General features: G+C 45.2%; 1 protein-coding gene across 2 annotated transcripts in view; it reads left to right on the top strand.

Annotated features, from left to right (window-relative positions):
• The window catches only part of LOC141144284 (protein adenylyltransferase SelO-like), a 166,525-nt gene that overhangs the window by 66,113 nt on the left and 78,719 nt on the right, over positions 1–21,693 (top strand). For both annotated transcript variants that reach the window (XM_073629796.1, XM_073629797.1), the window contains exons 17-19: positions 739–818; positions 12,429–12,472; positions 15,714–15,793. In XM_073629796.1, the coding sequence (XP_073485897.1) occupies positions 739–818; positions 12,429–12,472; positions 15,714–15,793 (204 nt within the window). The remainder of the gene's footprint in view (positions 1–738; positions 819–12,428; positions 12,473–15,713; positions 15,794–21,693) is intronic.

Genomic DNA, 21,693 nt, shown 5'->3' with positions numbered 1-21,693 from the left:
TGCTAGGGGTAATATATATTCTTAAGGCCCGTACACACGCTTTGATTTTCAGAAGTCAATTGTGTTATGACAACCGATCGTCCGCAAATCTTACCGTTAGTACGGTGCTTTCGACAGCCGATTTCACTTTTTCGTCAGACAAAAGCTGGATGTGCAGACTATAAAATTTTTGTCGGATGTGAACTCATTGTCTGATTTTCGTTTCATGGGTATGGTTTTCGTACGAAAAAAATCGTAAGAGCAAGACTACGCATGCTCAGAAACGAAAGAATACATACAAAACTATTCAACACGTTACGTTACTTCTGACATTGTATCCTGTCAAATGAAAATTCTCGTATTGTTAGTAACCTCTTCACTTTCGACATGAGACTAGCATGCCACAAAAATCTGACGTTCGAAAATCAAAGCGTGTGTACAAGGCTTAACTCTGGGCTTCGAGTTGCTTTACCACTCCCATTGGATTTTGACAGTTTTTATCTGTTGCCTGGGCCAAAGCTGTCACCTTCTGTGGATTCCTTCAGCCTTCCTGACCTGGGTAATGACCAACCTGTTAGCAATAAATTGTTATTGAGAGAGAGAAAACTATTATTGGGTAATCTACAGATCTCCACATTTAATACAGTGACACAATTTATTTTTAATGTAAAAAAAAAAATGTAAGCATGTAAGAATGCGAAAGCCACAACATTTTTGAGGTTAAAATGCACTGAAAATACATTATACTTTACCTTTAAGGAATATTGGGCACTTCAGGAGCTTAGCAAACATAGGGATTTCCCAGCATGGATTTCTGAATACCTGCAAAGACTGCAAAGGTAATAACTGCATATGATTGTAATGTGTTTTATTTATAAATATATATAGATCTCTCTCTCTCTCTCTCTCTCTCTCTAGATAGATAGATAGATAGATAGATAGATAGATAGATAGATAGATAGAGAGATCTATATATATATAGATTTATATATATATATATATATATATATATATATATATATATATATATATATATATATATATATATATATATATATATATATATATATATATATATATATATATACACACAGTATATGTGTGTCTTCTATGTATTGAAGAGACAAGATGTTGGTTATACAGAATTTTGGGGATTTGGGCCTTACGACCTGAACATGAGAAGTAAACAAAATACTTGCAGTTAGCCTCCCTTTAATCAGCTATTTGCAATGCAATAGAGTAAGTATGTACACAGATGGACCGCAGATCATACAGTGATAGTATTTAAATTATTGCAGAAATAAAAAAGTATGTGCAGAAAATGCCGAGTGTGATGGGAGCTGGGACTGCATTTCTCCAAATACAACCAGATGCTGCCCAGATCTCCTCCATTCAGGAGCTGACATGGTCTTGGCACAGTGTACCATCCACTTTATTGTACTGAATAACTGTACAGATATTTAACATGGCACACGTGTTTTAGAGTAATGTGTGTATTGCTATGTTTACACTGTCTCCATAGACGATAGCCTGCAGGCAGTAAACGGCCAGGATTAATGGATAGAGAGACAGCAGCTACTGTATGGATTTTGCATTAGCTTATTAGAGTGGAGCTATATTTATGCTTTCTGCAGTGTATTCATCAGGCTGTACCTAAAACTATATAGGTGGTTCCACAGGTGTGCTTTCATGCAGCTGCTAATTACTTCTGCTCTGTGTGATGGAAAGGAGGGTTCTGTGACAAGCAGCAGCTAAAGCAAAACTAAAGTCAAAATTAAAATGATACTAAAGGAAAAAAAAAATAACAGACATGTCAAACCTGCTCTGTGCAATGGTTTTTGCACAGAGCAGCCCTGATCCTCCGCTTCTCAGGTCCCCCGTTGGCGCACCTTTGCTCCTCCCCCCGAGTGCCCCCATAGCAAGCTGCTTGCTATGGGGGCACTCATGCATGCTTGCTCCTGAGCTCAGCTCTATATGTCCATTGACACACAGAGCGAGGCTGAGTCCCACCCCCGCTCCCTCCTCACTGGCTGTGATTGACAGCAGCAGGAGCCAAGGGGAGGAAGAGAGCCAGGATTGAGATTGGATTGAGATTGGGCTCAGATAAGTACTAGGGGTTGACTGGAGGGAGCTGCACACAGAATGTTTTTTACCCTCATGCATAGAATGTATGAAGTTAAAAAACGTCAGCCTTTCACTACTTTAAAAAGTTTTCAGGCAGTCTGGCTATTTATTGCAGCAATATCTCTTCTGCAATAAAATAAACTTACCTCCTTGCTTGCAGTGTTCTATATAGTGTACACTGAGCTGCACATGGGCAAGTCAGTTTACATTTCCAACACAATGCCTATGTGCCGGTGTTCTGCCGAGAAAGTTCCACTCGGCGGATAAGGACCCCCTCTACTGCGCAGGCGCTGCGCCTGCGCAGTAGGATCCATCGGAAATAGCCGAAGGGGAATAGGTCCAAATCAGCTGTAGACGGCGCCTGTAAGAGGGCCCCTCGCGGGCTCACTTCGCTCGCCACGCTTTGGGCACGGCCTCGCTGCGCTCGGCTCTTTTAGATTCCCCCTCTAGGTCCACTTGGATGGTAGGGAAGGAACCTGGACCCAGAGCGCAGGCGCCATGTACAGCTGATTGTGGATTTTTAGCTTCGGCTATCTCCAGCGGCTGTTACTAGTTGGTACTGCGCAGGCGCTGCGCCTGTGCAGTACAGGGGGGGAACTTATCCGCCGAAGGAACTTATTCGGCAAGACACGGGGATGACTGAACTCCTGCATGTTTGGGTGGTATGTCATCCAGTGCTGGCCAATCAAGACAGATGAAGACCATCATCTGGAAGACACCAGGGAGAAAATGCTGGCATCTGCGAGGGACCTTGCAAACATCTGATTGTTGCTGGGGTGTTGAGTATTGCACACTTTAGTTCTGTTTTTTTCTGTTCAATAAGTTTTTATTGAAGAATATTTAAACATTGTACAGTATTGGTATACATATACAGTGGTAAGGCACATGGACCCCCATAGACAAATAAACCACTAACAAGAAAGTGTTGTCAAATCTATAATAGAACCCGCAACAGAGGGCCGAACATTTAGAGCTAGGTATCCATGGTACCTATTCCCATTTAAAATATTTCTCTTACCACCAACTGTACTCCAAAGTTAGTTAACAAAAAAGAAGAAAAACTGGAAATGAAGAGAAAAGAGAGTAGAGAAAAAAGAAAAAAGAAGGAAAGGGGGGGGGGAGTTTCCAGTCTTAGCAGAATTCCTTCAGACAATGCAGGTAAATTCAACTACATACTCTATTGAGACATTATTTCTGCATACTCTGCTGAGAACTTAAACGCGAACCAACAGGACCATATCTTAGTAGCTAGATCAGATTTATTGCGTAATGTGAGCGTACTGCTTTCCATGTGATAGATATGATCAACCTCATTTAGCCATTGACGCTTTGTGGGGATAATTTGTTGTTTCCAATATTTTGGTATAAGCATTTTGGCCGCGTTTAAAAGATGGGGTGTAATGGATTTTTTATATGCTCCTGTTGGTTCATTTGTGCAATGAAATAGTATTATCCACGGGTCATTGACAACTTCAAACCCTTGTATTTTTTTTATCCAGAATAAAATGTTGGACCAATATGGTTTGATTAGGGGGCATCCCCACCAGATATGGGCATGAGTCCCTTTTTCCCCACAACCTCTCCAACAGAGATCTGATTTGGCTGGGAACATTCCGTGTAACACTACCGGAGAGTAATGCCATCTTGTCAAGAGTTTATAATTTGCTTCCGCTGCTCTTGAAGATATTGAGGAAGTATATGAAAGTTGTAGGATAGTGGTGCGTTGAATGTCCGTTATTGGGCTGTGGAGATCTTGTTCCCATTTCTGGAGAAATGGCAGTTGTGTCAACGGGGATAGGGACATTATAGCTTTATAAAAGAGTGAGATAGCTTTTTCTGGTGATTGTTCCCCTGCTAATAAACACTCAATTGGATTCAGCTCTGTTTCAGATCGCAGAGGCATCGGGAGGGATTTGACAAATAATGAAAGTTGATGGTACTTCCAGTAGTCCATGAATGAGATAGGAGTTGTTGGAATCAGATTTTCAATGGGGAGTATTCCTGTATCTGTGGTTACTTGGTGTAATAAAAGCGGAGATTCCGATATCCAGTTGCTAAACCTTGAGTCCATATTTCCGGGGGGGAAATAATCATGACCAGAGAGTGGCATTAATGGAGAGTTGTAACTCCATTTTTGTAGTTTACACATCAAGTCCCAGGCTGCTAGGGTTGATTTCGTTAGTGGGGAGGTTGTATATGCAAGCTTACGAAATTTGTTTGCTATCCAGATTAAAGAAAATGGCATCGTACCACATAATTCCATTTCTAATTGTACCCAAATTTTTGAGTTCCTATGGTATTTCCAGTCTGATATCCGGTTTAATAGAATTGCGAGATAGTAACTCTTGAAGTCCGGGATTGCCAAACCTCCCTCACGCTTATGTTTAATGAGAAATTTATAAGCGAGTCTGGGACGTCTGCGATTCCAAACATACTTACAGACCATAGATTGTATTAGTCTAAAAAACCCAGGTGGAATCTTATACGGTATCATCTGAAACATGAAGAGCAATCTGGGCAACACATTCATCTTCACTATGCTAATTCGACCTAACCATGTATGGGCTAATTGGTTCCACTTCTGTAAGTCTGATTTAATAGAATTCAATAGGGGTATATAATTTCTACGAAATAGCGAGGAGGGATTGGCTGTCAATTGTATTCCTAAATATTTTAGTGAGTGGGGTTGCCAGCTAAAAGGGAATGATTGTTTCAGTGTTGTAGTCGTATTATGGGGGATGGATACGTTTAAGATTTCTGATTTGGATGTGTTAATTTTAAAGTTAGCAAGAGTTCCAAATTTGTGAAAAGCTTCCAAAAGATTTGGGAGTGTAATAAGGGGCTGTTGAACGTAAAATAAAATATCGTCTGCATATGCTGCATATTTATGCTCCGTTGATCCTATGTTGATACCATGAATATTAGGGTTGTTACGAATCGTAGCTAAAAACTGTTCTAGGGAAAGTGCGAAAAGTATCGGTGAGAGGGGACAGCCCTGGCGGGTGCCATTGTGTAGGAGAAAGGCTTCACCCAATGTACCATTGATACGTAGTTGCGCAGAGGGGGATTGGTACAATGCCGAGATTCTGGCCAGCATGTGTGGTCCTAATCCTAATCCTAGGTGCGATAATGTAGACATCAGGAACTCCCAGTCCACCCTATCAAACGCTTTTTCAGCATCAGTTGACAAGAGAAGGGTGGGCTGGGAGCACCGTCGCACATATGAAATCAGGGAAAGTGTTCTAAGGGAGTTATCCCTAGCTTCCCTCCCGGGGATGAACCCCGTCTGATCCCTCGACACCCACTGAGGGAGCAGAGGCAACAGACGAAGCGCAATTGCCTTTGCATATATTTTGGCATCTAAGTTCAACAGGGAAATCGGCCTGTAGCTGCCGCAGAGGCTCGGGTCTTTCCCCGGTTTGGGGAGAACTGTGATGTGGGCGTGGAGAGTCTCCGGACGGAGTGCTCCCCCCGAGGAAATCGAGTTAGCATATGTCATCAGATGTGGGAGCAAAGTCCCTGAAAATGCGCGGTAGTATGCCATCGTGAAGCCGTCTGGGCCCAGGGCTTTACCATTAGCCATAGATTTCAATGCTTTCCCAAGTTCCGCAGAGGAAAACCCCTCCTCCAAAGCCTCGAGTGCCTGAGTAGGAAGACTAGGCAACCTGGCCTTCATGAGATATTGTTTGATAAGTGTGTCTCTAGATGTACCTTCAGTTATGCCTTTACCAACATTGTAAAGTTTTTGATAGAAGGAGCGAAATTCTTTCGCAATATCGCACGTTTTGTGTAGCAATACATCTGCTGACGTTTTTATTTTAGATATATAGGAGGCTGATTTTTTTTGTTGAATCGAGCGGGCTAGTAAGCGACTAGGTCTGTTACCCCATTCGTAGAAATGCTGTGATAATATACGCATTCTGGCCGTATTTTCTGTGTGGAATAGCGCTTTTAGTTCCTCTCTTTTCTGGGTGAGGGAGTGTAAAATTTGTGGGGAATTAGAAAGTTTATGGTGTTTCTCGAGGGAACTTATGTCTTTGATAAGTTGAGATTGCGCATGTGTCCTTTCTTTTTTTTTCCTAGAGCCTAATTCAATTAATTTTCCCCTAATGTAGGCCTTATGGGCCTCCCAAAGAACTCCCGGGGAGATCTCTGGGGATGTGTTCTCACCGAAATATTCAGAAATGCCTCTCTCCACCTCTGCTCTATCCACTTCTTCAGAGATGAGTGAATCGTTCAATCTCCAATTTGTAGTTTTATTTGGTAGGGATCTAATCTGTAGTTGCATACTAATTGGTGCATGGTCAGAGATCGTTGTGATTTCAGTACGCGAATTAGTGACTGATTCTAAATGGTGATGGTTTATAAGAAAATAGTCTATTCGTGAGTGAGAGTTGTGTAGGTGCGAATAGTGTGTGTAATCTTTTTCTCGCGGATGCATTATCCTCCACACATCTATAAGTTGTGATTCGTGTAGTTGTTTTCGTAGGAATGTAAGGCGTTTATGAGAGATACAAGATCTACCTTGGGAGGTATCAAGAGATGGTTCCAAGGGAGCATTAAAATCTCCTGCTAGTATAATGCATCCGCGTGAAAAGTCTCTTAGTTTCGTTAGAGTGGAAGCCAAGAAGCTGGTCTGTCCCTGATTCGGGGCATAAACTGTGGCTAAAGTACATGGCAAGTTACCCAGACTGCCCCTCAAGAACAGATATCTACCTAGTGGATCTGCGAGAGTATCTTCAAGAGAAAAAGAGGATCCCGTCCGGAACCCAATGGCCACACCTTTTGCTTTTGTGACATCAGAGAGGCTATAATGCCATATTGGATAGTGGCGGGCGTATAGCTTCACCGAGGTTGTGTGCGTAAGATGGGTTTCCTGGAGAAATATAATGTCTCCATGTAAGCGATCGAGTTCTCTATATAATGAGTGCCTTTTACCAGGAGCATGTAGCCCGCGTACATTAAGGGAGATTAATTTAATCGTGGCCACTGGATTCTTGTAGGACCCTTCATTTCTATAGTTATTCTGCCAGACTGGTAAAGAAGAGAGGGGTAACAGCAGGAGGGTGAGAGAAAAAGGAAAAGGAAACCAAGGTGAAAAGTATAAGAGGAACATCTATGTACACATTTCTTTTGTGCACGCAAAGCCTTGCGGTGCAGCAAACGGGTAGACGAGGAGCCCCGCAACCCAGAGCATCCACCCCTTAGATGAGGAGACGCCGTGGAGTACCGGGATCCCCGCCCCCCCGCAATGGTAGGCGAAGCCGACGTAGGGCCCATACCACGCATGTCAGAAACTGACAAACGTCAATTGCGTGGTCCGGCGCCGACACGTGAAATAGCAATTAAATTTAACAGTGTGAACCAAAACTTTGTTGTAAATTGAAACTTATTCCCAATCTAGGTGGGATTGAGCAAATTACCTGATATCTCTATCATGTTTAACCAGCCTATGACAGGTGAATATCAAACATGGCAATCCTCGGATAAGCCCAAAATAGATAATAAAAAAAAAGGGAAAAGGAAAACTTCCAAAAAAGGAAAAAAAAAAAAAATAGGAACACAATTATTGGGTATCCGGATATTGGAACTCAAGCAAGTTTGTCAGCTATACCGGTCTATAGGCTGAGTGTTGAATCTCATAGAAGCATGTTCAGCCCAGTGGAGGCGAGGCACCTGATGAGGTACGTCGTCTGTTTCTGGAAACCTTCTGCCATTTCACTTCCGAAGATGCAGGTAATGCGGGAATGACATCTTGCCATCCGGGGAGTTCTGGAGGGTTTATATTGAGATCCATGCAAAACGCATCCAAATCTTCAGGGAATCGGAGGATAGCAGTTTTACCATCCCTGTGAGCTATAAGCGCGGCCGGAAATCCCCAACGGTAGTTAATTGAAGCTATCCTCAATTTTTCTGTGAGGGGTTTGAGTGCTCTACGTCTTTCCAGTGTTTCTCTGGCGAGATCCGGGAAAAAAGACAGGGTAACACCATCAAACTCCAGTGTAGATGCTTCCGTTGCTTTGCGCATTATGAGTTCCTTTTCCTCATAGTAGTGCACTCTGCAGATGATATCTCTAGGGGTATCAGAAGCCAGATTACGAGGCCGGAGTGCTCTGTGGACCCTGTCTAGCTTCAAGGGATGATCTGCGGGGTTTCCCAGGAGGCTGTTAAAGATACCTCTAACTGAGGCTGTTAAGTCATCATCTCTTGTTGCCTCCGGCAACCCCCTAATGCGGATATTGTTTCTCCTGTTCCTATTCTCTTGGTCCTCGATCTTATATAAAGCCATTCTTTGTGCCAGGTTAAGATTGCGGGTGGATGTTTGTAAATCCTTAATGGCTGCTGCGTGTCTATCGAGGCGCTGTTCAGTCTCCTCTACACGCTCCAAAACTTGAGCCAGGTCCGCTCTCACCCCTGATAGCTCTTTTTTAATCACCCTCTCCAGTCCATGCAGCATAGAAGCCAGGTCAGACTTCGTGGGGAGACCGCTCATTAGTTCCGCTACTCCCGTGTGTCTGATCGGGCTCCCCTCTTCATCAGAGCCTCCTGAGGATACTGGAGAGCGGCGCTTGGATTCCGGCCTGTAGCGGGAGGCGGAGCTTACCTCCATTCCATGTGGCGTGCGGCCTAGGTCATCTGCTTCCGCGGGATCCTCCGATTCCGTAGCGAGGAATCGTTTAATTGTGTTTTTGGGTGTCCCCTTTTTGGGCTGAGCTTTGCCCGTTCTCTTCCCCATACTTGCCATCCGTTTGCGAGTGTTCAATAATACTGTTAAAGGCCAATATAAAGAGTGTCGGCGCCGGAGCTCACTCGAGAAGCGTCCTCACCGTCTCATGTCCAAGCCACGCCCCCTTTAGTTCTGTTTTTTAAGCAGACTTTAATTCCTGGAGTATACTATGCACAGTACAGAAAAAAATGCAGCAGTTCGTAAGAAAAAAAAATACCCAGCCCCCTGGGTAAGCTGCACAGTTTAAAGCTGAACTCTAGACAGATATAAAAGACGCAAATAAATTGAAGCAGTGTGGGTACCTAAATCTGGTATCAACCACTTACAGTCCCTTATATAGCAGAGCAGACTGGGAGAGGAAGAAGCAGCAGAAGGAGCTAGACAGTTCATGTGCTGATAAGGAGGCATGCAGATAGGAGGAGAAATCAGAGAGTGAGAGATATGAGCTTATCACTTTGTTGTATCTCCTTCACTGTCCAGAAGCAGGCAGTAGAAGGGTCCATAATAGCATGGGCTCAGAGGAAGTAGGTTGAATGATGCTGGATGTTATTCAACCTGGATGGCTCCATGCCTGATGAAAGGCCCCTGCAAGGGCCTGAAAATTGTGTTTCTTTGTAATCATGCAATAAAGAATAGCATTGCACTTTGAACCCAAGTTCACACTAAGCTGCGGGAAAGAAGCCGTGCGAGTTCAGCTGAACTCGCCCTTAGTTTCCAACAACTATTATAGCATGTTCACAATCTCCAACGAGTCTTATAGCATGATGGCAGTCTCTAACCGTCTTCGGTTGTAGTACGGCTTTCTGTAGCATTACATTATTGAATTTTATGTGCGGCCCTTTGGGGATGTCATGGGCTGCATTAGAGGCCCTCTATATCAAGAAGGTTGACCACCACTGCTCTAAATAATCTAAGGTTTTGAGTGGTGTGCCCCAGGATTGTGTCAGGATTCTGTCTTGGGACCAATGCTGTTCAAATTGTTTATTAATGATACTGAGGTTGGAATTAAGAGCTCAGTTTCATTGTTTGGTGACAGTACCCAATTATGTGGTGAAATAAATTCGGCACAGGATGTACCAATGTTACAGGAAGACCCTGATAAAATAGGGGGGTTGGGCAGCTACACAGCATATGAGGTTCAATATTTAAGATTGTAAAGTTATGCACTTGGGTGCTAAAAATACATGTGCAAAGTAGACATTAGGAGGGACTCCCCTGGGGGAATCCGTTGTGGAAAAGTATCAAGGGTGTCATTTTTTTTCTTTAAAATAACAAACATGTTACACTTACCTGCTCTGTGGAGCAGCCCTGATCCTCCTCTGTACCCTGCTGACGCTCCTGTATTCTCCCCCCATCTGAGTGCCTCCATAGCAAGCCACTTGCTATGGGGGCATTCATGCAAGTGCGCTTTCATCCCTCGCTGTCTGCGTCTATTGACACCGACAGCAGGACTCGGCCCCACCCCTCACTTCCTCGTCACTGGCTGTGATTGACAGCAGCGAGAGCCAATGGCTCCTGCTACTGTCTCTGAGCCAATGAGGAGGGAGAGAGCAGATAGATACTCTGCACTTGTGCACATTGCTGGAAGGAGATCAGGCTCAGGTAAGTATAAGGGGGGACTGGGGGAAACAACATGCAGAACGATTTTTACCTTAAAGTGTTACTAAAGCCACAACAGTAAAATCAGTCTGTATATGCAGTAAAGCATGCTTGTTATACTCACTGTGACATCCACAGTCCCCAATCCATCTCCTTATGGTACAGAGCATTGAAGGCATTTTGCACATGCTCAGTTTGGTGTGTATTGCTAGAGAGTTTGGGGGAGGGTGCGTGTGATCAGCATAGGGCCAATCAGCACTGTCCAGACAGAAAGTCAGGGGTGATGCAGCCTCATAGGACGGTCAGAGGAGAATGTTATCTTTAAGTTGCAACGTAAAGTAACAATATTCATGCATGGCAACACCTTGAATATGGAAAAATGCATCTACCAACATAGGGGCAGCTCTAATAGATTTGAGAGGATTTGGGCACCATGGTTGGACACCCCTGGACTGAGTCCTACGGAACTGGTAATGTCCAGAATATCCATGCATATACATAAAGGTACTTTATTTTGCAGCACTGTATTTTTGGGTGCCAAAGACTAAAGGAAAAAGTAAAAAATCAGAAATTCCTCTAAGGGGATTATTTAAAATGAAGAGTGGATTCTGCTATCTCCAGGACACAGCAGTTTTTACATTACTGCATTTAATAAAAAATTCATTAAATGCCGAAACCCTCCAAGATAAGAGAGGTCAGTTACATGATTACAGCCTATCCTCCCACTACTACTTTTTTTTTTTACATTCATACAAATGAATGGGCTGTTGTTTGTGTTGGTAAAGCCTATATCGCCAGCACACCATGGAGCTACAAAACGGCATTCAAAAGTTTATTAAAGTGATCACATAACAGCAAAGACTTTCGGGTCACGCTGGACCCCTTCATCAGGCATTATTTGCTTTGGAACTCCTAAAGCATAAAGCACATACTGTTTATAAAGCACAGCACTGTGTTATATGAAGTGTGTCTTTTTTTTTTTTTCAAATAAAGTAGCCATACTGCTGTTTTATAAATTGCCGCCTACTGTAAGTGCCACTAAAATCCAAAATATCCTAACACTAAAGTACACCATAACACTTGACCCTCCCATAACACCTAATCTGATTCGTAAAATAAGCATTTCCACTAAACTAAGCATAGGCAATTCAAACTGACCATATGACCCAAACATACAAGGTGTTAGGCTTCATTCACACCATGGCATTCCATTTTGCGGACGGAATTGCTGCGGTTCTGTCCGCGATTCGGAAATGCCGCAAGCCGCTGGACGGTATTGCAATCCCCATTACTTTGAATGGCACCGAAATCGCGGCGCGTTTTTGCCACAATTGTTGCCCGGCGAATCGCAGTAAAATCGAGCAAACAGAATCGCAGGAGGACTGTCGTCCCAAAAGAAGTACAAGAACGGTGGGCGATTCCTCCCGCAAAACAGAACGCCATGATGTGAATGGAACCTCAAAGTTACATGCAAATATAAACTTTTCCTGTTAGGCTTCGCTCACATCTGAGCGATCCGAATCCGCGCTTTGAAATAGCGGCAAATTGCGGGACGCCCTAGCAATCCCCGTCACTTCCAATGGCACCCCAATCGCAGTGCTATTTTGCTGCAATTGCCGCCTGGAGCGTCTTTTCGGCGACCTCCGATTTGGTTTGCGTGATTTTACCGTGATTCGTCGGCAACAATCACTGCAAAATTGTGGCGCGATTAGGGTTCCATTGGAAGTGACGGGTGTCGCAAGGGCGTCCCGCGATTTGCCGCTATTTCGAATCACGTGCAGAATCGTGGCGATTCCGCCCGCGATTCAGATTGCTCAGAGGTGAACGGAGCCCTAAAGTTAAGCTTGGCTCTGCCCCATAGCACCTCCTGACACTTTGTAATGGCCATTTAATATGATCGGCCTCTTTATAGATCAAGAGAGAGGCTTGCAAGATGGAGGAGGGGGGCAGCAAGGCATTATTGTATGTTTTAAAGTATGTTTTCTTTGCTTAATTTTAGGAATCCAGAAGTCTCCAATCTTGAAAGAAGAATACAGATGATGAGTAAGATTATTGTAAATCTAAGGCCTTCTTCAAACGGGCAGCACTCTCTAACGCTCCGAAAAGTGATCTGCAGTAGCTGCCAGGCATTCATGAGGCAATCCTGCCACTTAATATATACCTTTTGTTTTTTTTTAAGAGGAAGAGGGATTTTCTAGTGGATTACAAGTGTTCGGCTCCCAGTTGCAGGGCAGCCCCATTAACTTTCATTGGTTGCATTTGGTATCAGTACTGCCTGCCAAACACCACATGCTGTATAAAGCTGGATACACACTATACAATTTTCTGATTTTTTCCTTCAGATTTAGCAAAACCATATAATATGAGGTCAAACCTTAAAAGTTTCAATGTGTATGCAATCAAGCAGGCCCTTCTACGACATGATTTTGGTAAATCTAAAGGAAATCAGACAACAAAAGTTGTATAGTGTGTATGGGTTCTAAAGCTTCATACACATGGTACGATTGTTGGCAGGGGATTGTATGTTGACAGACTGTTGTCCTAAAATCTAAAATCCGTTAGCATGCTCCTTTTGACAATTGTTGTCCAACTTTTGGCGTAGGGTGTGTGTGTCTCCCCCCCCCCCCCCCCAAGACCATACCAGACCGAAGGGTATGGATATTAAGGGGAACCCCCACGCCAAAAAAAAACAAAAAATGGTGTGCGGTCCCCCCAAAAATCTTACCAGACCCTTTGCTGAGTATGCAGCCTGACAGGTCAGGAAAGGGGGGGGGGACAAGCCCCCCCCACCCCAAAGCACCTTGTTCCCATGTCAATGGGGAAAAGGGCCTCTTCTCTACAACCCTGGGCGGTGGTTGTGGGGGTCTGCGGGAGGCAGCTTATCGTGATCTGGAAGCCCCCTTTAACAGGGGGGCCCCTAGATCCTGCCCCCCCATGTGAATGAGTATGGGGTACATTGTATCCCTACCCATTCACCCCAAAAAAAGTGTCAAAAATAAAAACAGTACACAGGTTTTTGACAAAGCACTTTATGAAAAATGTCCCTGTCGTGGCTTCAACGTGTCTTCTCCCTCCGCTGATGTCTTCTTCCTCCAGTGAAGGGGGCTTGCAGATTCCGATAAGCCCCCGTCTGCAGACCCACACAACCACCGGCCAGGGTTGTGGGGCAGAGCCCCCCTGTCCCAAAGCACCTGCCCCCCCCATGTTGAGGGCATGTGGCCTGGTATGGTCTTGGGGAGCTTGCCCCCCTTGCCTCACCTGCCGGGCTGCATGCTCAGATAAGGGTCTGGTATGGATTTTGGGGGGACCCCATTTATTTATTTTTTTTGGCGTGGGGGTTCCCCTTGTAACCCACACCAGACCAAAGGGTTTGGTATGATCCTGAGGGGGACCCTACGCCGTTTTTTTGTTTCTTTTATTTCCTCCTCAAGATCCATATCAGACTCAGGGTCTGGTATTGTTGGGATCAAAGTCGGATCCCATTCATTGAAGTCGGATGGAGGTCGGACATGTCGTACCAGTGTGAACCCGGTCTAACACAGAGAAAATATTCAAACTGCATTCAGATAGCATTCTTGCAAGGGAATTAAAAGTAGGATTACAGCACTACAATGCTAACCACCAAATTTAACCCTGATATACAGATACATTGATAGATTGTTTCATTAGTTAAAACCCAGTTCCAAATTTCAAATTTTCTGCTTCACCCCAGTTTTCAACTATTCCACCATTTTTTTTAAATTTCCTTTATAAGGATACCTTTTTCTTTGAAGTCTTTGGTCCAGTCACATGATGCATGGGGTCCTCTTCTGTCCCGAATACTGTAGAGAACGCCACTCACATAATAAAGTGGTTCTGTTCTCTGCAGCCCTGTGAGCCCAGGGTGGTGTGATGACATAACCCCACGGGGCAGGTTCTTTACACCCTGGGCCCACAAAAAGTAAGTGGAATTACATTGAGCATATTATCAAATTCCAAAAATAGAGCGTATAAAGTTAAAGCGGGAACTAAAGGGTGAATGCGTAAAGTGATTGTAAACGATCGCCTTGTAACAACCCATTCACTTTAAAATAGAAATGAAAGGCAAAACATTTTTGTGTAGATATACAAAAATCATTATAAATATCTTTTTTTCCCTTTTTTATAAATGAACACATTGCCTGTGTTCTCAGCTGCATAAGCACTGTGGGGAGGAGAAGCAGCAGTACACTGAGCTTCCCAGTGAATGGCCGTGCAGCTGGGGTGTGTCAAGGCAAGTCTAAACATTGGAGGAGGGTACACTGAGTTCCTAGCATAGCTAGAGAACTGACCACGTTTACTCTCCTGATTAGTGTGGTCAGTTTTTAAAAGGAAAGCAAGGGGACTAGCCAGTAATTTCACACAATATAAGCAACACAAAGAGAACAGGATATTTACTCATACAAGTACATGGTACAGCAGGCACATATCAGGAATATGAAGCGTTGGGGTAACAAACGCTTTACCTGTCAAATGGTCCCTCGCTGGCATCTTCTTCTAACTGCCAGTCTTCGGGCCTCTTCATTAGTTTGCGGGGTATGACGTCACTCCTGCGCATGCACAGCAGCTGGTCATCCGGCACTCAGAGACCGGCCTGGCACCATAAGCTGAGCTGCGCGTGCGCAGCTCAGATTACAGCACAGGAGAAGACAGTGAGCAGGCAGGTATGGACATTTTATTGCAGAAGAGAGTGCATGTCGTCCCTTCTTCAATAAAAAGCCTGCCTGCTCTCTGTTTCTTACAGCAGAACTTCAAGGAACTACACTGCATCTGAGCACCACAAACCAGAAACACTATTTAATTAATTTCTAATATTCAAAGCAAACTCTCCCATCCATCCATGTCTCTATGCTTCATTTCGTTTCTGGCCGTGGCCATTTTGAGGGCAGATGATTCATTTAGCATTTATTTCCTGGAATCCATCTACCCTTAGCTCAGGTTAGTATGTAGGCAAGAGGGTGTGCTTAGCTGAGAAAACCTTGCCTCCCTTTTGAAGACTCCTGGGATGTATGACATCATTTGCCTAGGCAAGAAACCAGGAAGTAACTGAAGAAATATAAAACAAAAAAAAAGGTTTAAAACATGTAAATATGATATACTTTCCTGTCTACTATTATATATTAGTAATATGTATTACTAATGCTAGCAGCATTAATGGTTAATGTTGACTGAGAGAGTGTGATGTTCCACTTATGTGAATTAACTATACATTCTATAAAGCTGTGCAGAATTTGTTAGATGAAATGAAGCCGGATTTCTTTTACAGACACTAACCCAAGATATATCCTGCGCAACTGGATGGCAGAATCAGCAGTTCTCAAGGCAGAGAGGAATGACTTTTCAGAGGTGAGTTTTGCATATAGTTGCTGCATTATGAAAACCAGAATTAAGAAAAGTAAAGCTGTAGGTTGTGACAACCACGTACCTGTATGAGATTTCTAGTTCTGGGTCTGGGGCGTGCACGTGCTGGCGACCCATTCCCACTGTGATTGGACACAGCAGGAGCCAATCAGCGGGTCCGGCGGCGCCCTGCAATCGTTACCGAGAGAGGCAGAACGGCGTGTAAGAGAGGAAGATGGAGATCTTGTGTTTCTGCTAAGCAAGAACACAGATCTCTGCCTTCCCCCAGTCAAAGCACCCCCCACAGTTAGAAAGCACTCCCTAGGGACATATTTAACCCTTTGATCACCCCTGATGTAAACTCCTTCCCCGCCAGTGTCATTAGTACAGTGACAGTGCATTGTTTTTAGCACTGATCACTGTATTAGTGTCACTGGTCCCCAAAAAGTGTCACTTTGTGTCAGATTTGTCCACTGCAATGTCGCAGTCCATCCAAAAATCGTTGATCGCCACCATTACTAGTAAATAAAATTTAAAAATTCCATGAATCTATCCCATAGTTTGTAGACACTATAACTTTTGTGCAAACCAATCAATATAGGCTTATTGGGATTTTTTTTACCAAAAATATGTAGCAGAATACATATTGACCTAAATTGATGAAGAAATTAGATTTCTTTTTACATTTTTTTATTGGATATGTTTTATAGCGTAAAGTAAAAAATATTTTTTTTTTTTTTTCAAAATTGTTGGATTTTTTTGTTTATAGTACAAAAAATAAAAACCTCAGAGTTGATTAAATTCCACCAAAAGAAACAACCATTCTTGGGTACAGCGTTGCTCGACCGCGCAATTGTTAGTTACAGTAACGCAGGACTGTATCGCAAAAAATGGCCTGCTCATGAAGGGGGGTGAACTTTCTGGGGCTGAAGTGGTTAAACAAATTGCTCTACTCTTGGTGCAGACACAAAATAAATGTAAAATAATTATTAGTGTAGCAAACAGTAAACCAAACGCTGGGAATTCCCTGTCTGTAAGAAGCTACTAGCTAAAGAAAATAGAAAGTGGGTGCACATACAGTGCCTTGCAAAAGTATTCACCCCCTTGGCATTTTTCGTGTTTTGTTGCCTCACAACCTGGAATTAACATGGATTGTTTGAGGATTTGCATCTCTTAATTTAAAGAACATGCCCACAACTTTGAAGATGTTTTTTTTTATTGTGAAACAAACAACAAATAGGACAAAAAAACAGGAAAAAATGTGCATAACTATTCACCCCCCTAAAGTCAATACTTTGTAGAGCCACCTTTTGCGGCTATCACAGATCCAAGTCGCTTTGGATGAGTCTCTATGAGCTTGCCACATCTTACCACTGGGATTTTTGCCCATTCCTCCTTGAAAAACTGCTCCAGCTCTTTCAAGTTGGATGGTTTGCGCTTGTGAACAGCAATTTTTAAGTCTGACCACAGATCTTCTATTGGATTGAGGTCTGGGCTTTGACTAGGCCATTCCAACACATTTACATGTTTCCCCTTAAACCAGTCTAGTCCAATCAAGTTTTCCCTTAAACCAATCATCCTCACAGCATGATGCTGCCACCACCATCTTTCACTGTGGAGATGGTGTTCTTTGGGTGATGTGATGTGTTGGGTTTGCGCCAGACATAGCGTTTTCTTTGATGGCTAAAAAGTTAAATGTTAGTCTCATCAGACCAGAGCACCTTCCTCCATACATTTTGGGAGTCTCCCACATGCCTTTTCGCAAACTCAAAACGTGCCATTTTGTTTTTTGCTGAAAGTAATGGCTTTCTTATGGCCACTCTGCCATAAAGCCCAACTCTATGGAGCGTACGGCTTATTGTTGTTCTATGTACAGATACTCCAGTCTCTGCTGTGGAACTCTGTAGCTCCTCCAGGGTTATCTTAGGTCTCTGTGCTGCCCACCTTGCCCAGTCCATGAGTTTTGGTGTGCGGCCGTCTCTTGGCAGGTTTGCTGTTGTGCCAGGTTCTTTCCATTTGGTTATGATAGATTTGATGGTGCTCCTAGGGATCATCAAAGATTTGGATATTTTTTATAACCTAACCCTGACTTGTACTTCTCAACAACATTGTCCCTTACTTGTTTGAAGAGTTCCTTCCTTGGTCTTCATGACAGTGTTTGGTTAGTGGTGCCTCTTGCTTAGGTGTTTCAGCCTCTGGGGCCTTTCAAAAAGGTGTGTATATGTAATGACAGATCATGTGACACTTAGATTGCACACAGGTGGACATCATTTCACTATTTTTGTGACTTCTGAAGGTAATTGGTTGCACCAGAGCTTTTTATGGGCTTCATAACAAAGGGGGTGAATACATACGCACATGCCAATTATCAGTTTTTTATTTCTGAAAAATAGTTTTACTTATATATATTTCTTTCTCGAACATCACAGGACACAGAGCCTCTGTAATTACTGATGGGTTATATAGGTATCACTAGGTGATTGAACACTGGTCACACCCTAATCAGGAAGTTCAACCCCCTATATAATCCCTCCCCTTGCAGGGATACCTCAGTTTTTACGCCAGTGTCTTAGGTGATGGACGTGTAAAGATGTCCTGTGCTGAGCTCCAAAGGGAATATCCTGATATCCTATACTGGGGCAGGCCAGGCGAATCGGATCCATTCCAAGGTGTCTTTTCTAGGCCGAATTGGATGGTACCCGGGCCTCGTGTCCAAAGAAATGAGGTTTTACCTGTAACACTTCTCTTTTTAGAGAGCTGGACCCCGCAGATCAGAAAATGGCTTTAAACCTCCTAATTTCTGGCTAGGTGCTTTACAGGGCCAGAACTGTGGATCCCCCTATTTGTAGGGGGCCCCAGTCTCTGACGTTTTTTTTCAAACGGAGCCCACCGTGAGAGGCGAAGATTGGGTCTGCATAGTTGCCAACATTGTAAAAAAAAATGTGGGACACTTTTGTGGCTGTAGGTGGAGCCGTACAATAATTAGGGGGCGGGGCATTCGTTTGTAGGTGTGGCTTAGGAAAATATACAAGTGCAGCGCCGCAGCGGAAAATGGGCGTGTTTACGCGTCATGGTGGGCGTGGCTTAAATGTGCGTGGCTCAAGAGGGTGTGGTTAGAGTCTGAGATGAATGAGGGATGGAGAGGGAGAGAGGGGGAGAGGGAAATGACGGGACAGCAGCCCCAGATCCTACACAATAAAAAATATGTGTATTCTAGAAAGTTTAACAATCAGCAGATAAAGATACTCCAAACACCTGGTGTTAACACTTCAATCATCCCGACACCATGGTTGTTATGGTGTTAGGATGATTGAAGTGCATTATTTCTATTATTACATTGTAATATAAAATAAAATCATTCAACTCACCATAATGCAGAATCAGTGGGATCCCTGAGCGTGTCACTAGCCACGTCGCCTGCCACCAGCCGTCCGTCCTTGCGTCAGATGTCCCAGCAGAGTCCATCCTTGCATCAGGTGCCCCCAGCTGAGCCCCCCCTTACATCAGATGTCCCCGGCGGAGCCCCCCCTCACACCTGGAGTCCCCGGCGGAGCCCCCCTCACACCAGGAGTCCCCGGCGGAGCCCCCCTCACACCAGGAGTCCCCGGCGGAGCCCCCCTCACACCAGGAGTCCCCGGCGGAGCCCCCCTCACACCAGGAGTCCCCGGCGGAGCCCCCCTCACACCAGGAGTCCCCGGCGGAGCCCCCCTCACACCAGGAGTCCCCGGCGGAGCCCCCCTCACACCAGGAGTCCCCGGCGGAGCCCCCCTCACACCAGGAGTCCCCGGTGGAGCTCCCCCTCACATCAGGAGTCCCCGGCGGAGCCCCCCCTCACATCAGGAGTCCCTGGCGGAGCCCCCCCTCACATCTGGTGTCCCCGGCGGAGCCCCCCCTCACATCAGGTGTCCCTGGTGGAGCCCCCCTCACATCAGGTGTCCCCGGCGGAGCTCCCCCTCACATCAGGTGTCCCCAGTGGAGCCCCCCTCACATCAGGTGTCCCCAGTGGAGCTCCCCCTCACATTAGGTGTCCCCAGTGGAGCCCCCCTCACATCAGGTGTCCCCAGTGGACCCCTCCTCACATCAGGTGTCCCCAGTGGGCCCCCCCTTGCATCAGGTGTGTGTCCCCAGTGGGCCCCCCCTCACATCAGGAGTCCCACAGCGGTGCGCACCCCCCCACCTCAGAGGTGTTCTAAGCATGGCTAGAACCCCCGCCCCTTTCCATATCAGACTGGCAGCGGGGCGGAGGGGGTAGGCGGGGCGAGGCGGAGCGGGGCAGAGGGTGGGCGGCGACGCAGGAGCTCCGTCTAGCCCCTCCCAGCCATCTTCCTGAACTTCAATAAAATGGCGGCCGGCGGAGACAATGTCTCCGCCGGCCGCGGACCTCTAGCAGCGGCGGCTTCGAAAACCGAGAACCGGATTTCTCGGGACATTTCCCGGGACACCACAAATTCGGGAATGGAGTCCAAGTCCCGGGAATGTCCCGGGAAATTCGGGACAGTTGGCAACTATGGGTCTGTACAACAGAACCCTGTGGCTGGATAAGGTAAGGGAGATTCCACAGAATTTTTTTTTTTAATTCTAGTAGGTTTCTCCTTTAAGGTAAATGCATGCTATGCCTATTGTGACCACCGGAGGCTGCCAAGAGCACATACCTTTTCATGCTGATGTCTGTCTCAAGTGTTCAATGCTTACAAGCTCCTCCGACTGGCTCCAAGTAAGATGGGATGGGGGGCTCTCCTCAGGGATATCTCCCCCCAGACTAAGGGGAGGCGGCAGGTGATCTGTAAGGCGGTTAGACACCGCATTTTCACCGCCGTCGTGGCCGCCGCCATTACACAGGCAGGCCCATCATTACCAGCCTCTATCCCTTTTCCCCCTCCCCCAGCCTCCTCCATGTTTGATTCAGAGGGGTCAGCTAGTGCGGGAAGCACTCGTTTTTTAAATAAAAAAAAAATGAATGGGGGGGCGCGGTTGGGGGGGGGGGGGCGTAGCGTCAGCACAGTGTGCTCAGACGCCCACAGGACCGGCTGCAGGCTATTAAAGGCACTAATTACAGGTGCACTAAGCCTTTCTGGAGGGACACAGAGCTGACGGTCGCATGTAAGGTGGGACACAGGCATTCTCCTAGGCAGCATTTACTAAAATAACACCAGACTGAGCATTGGGTAGCAAGGCTTTTAGCCAGACTACATCGCTCAGCAGTCAGTGTTCATTTTTTGATACCTCCACCTTGTTGCTTTGCACTATGGGTAGAAGAGGTTCAAACACCCCAAGAATCAGAGACACTAGGGGATCTCGTTCAGGTTCTGAGGGCCCCCTGTCTGCTACATCCTCCCCCCCGAAGGGCCAGGGATGGCTGGACAGGGAGAGCCGTTGGGGTCTGGGGCTATACCTGCTTCCAGCACTTCAGCCCCTGTATACATTACACAGGAGGTCTTTTCCTCAACCATTAATGGTTTAGAGGAAAGATTAATGGCCGTGATTACATCTTCACTCAGTGGATGAAAACGTTCTAGGCCTTCCTCTGTTTCCCAAGACCCTCAAGCAGAGGAGCTCTGGGATAAAGGAGATGAATCCCTTTCAGAGGATCAGGATGGGACAGATAATTCCTCTTCGGAGAAATCAGGTAGAGAGGGACCCTCTGCGACTTCCCAAGAGGAGAAAGTCTTAGTGCGGATCCTTACTGGATTGGTCCGCTCCACATTTAAATTGCCCGTACCTGAAGCTGTTAAAAAAAAAAAAAAAAAAAGACCTCTTCTGCTTTGGGGTCACTGAAACCTTTCCAAGCAGCACATGCTTTTCCTGTTCATAAATTACTTGAAAAGCTCCTTTATTCTGAGTGGGAGCACCCAGATAAGCGATTTCTTCCGCCGAAAAAGTTTTCAACACTTTATCCTATGGAAGAA

This window comes from Aquarana catesbeiana, linkage group LG05, assembly GCF_042186555.1.
Source record: "Aquarana catesbeiana isolate 2022-GZ linkage group LG05, ASM4218655v1, whole genome shotgun sequence".
NCBI lineage: Eukaryota > Metazoa > Chordata > Amphibia > Anura > Ranidae > Aquarana > Aquarana catesbeiana.
The sequence above is the reverse complement of the archived record's forward strand: the minus strand, read 5'-3'. Positions and strand labels throughout refer to the sequence as shown.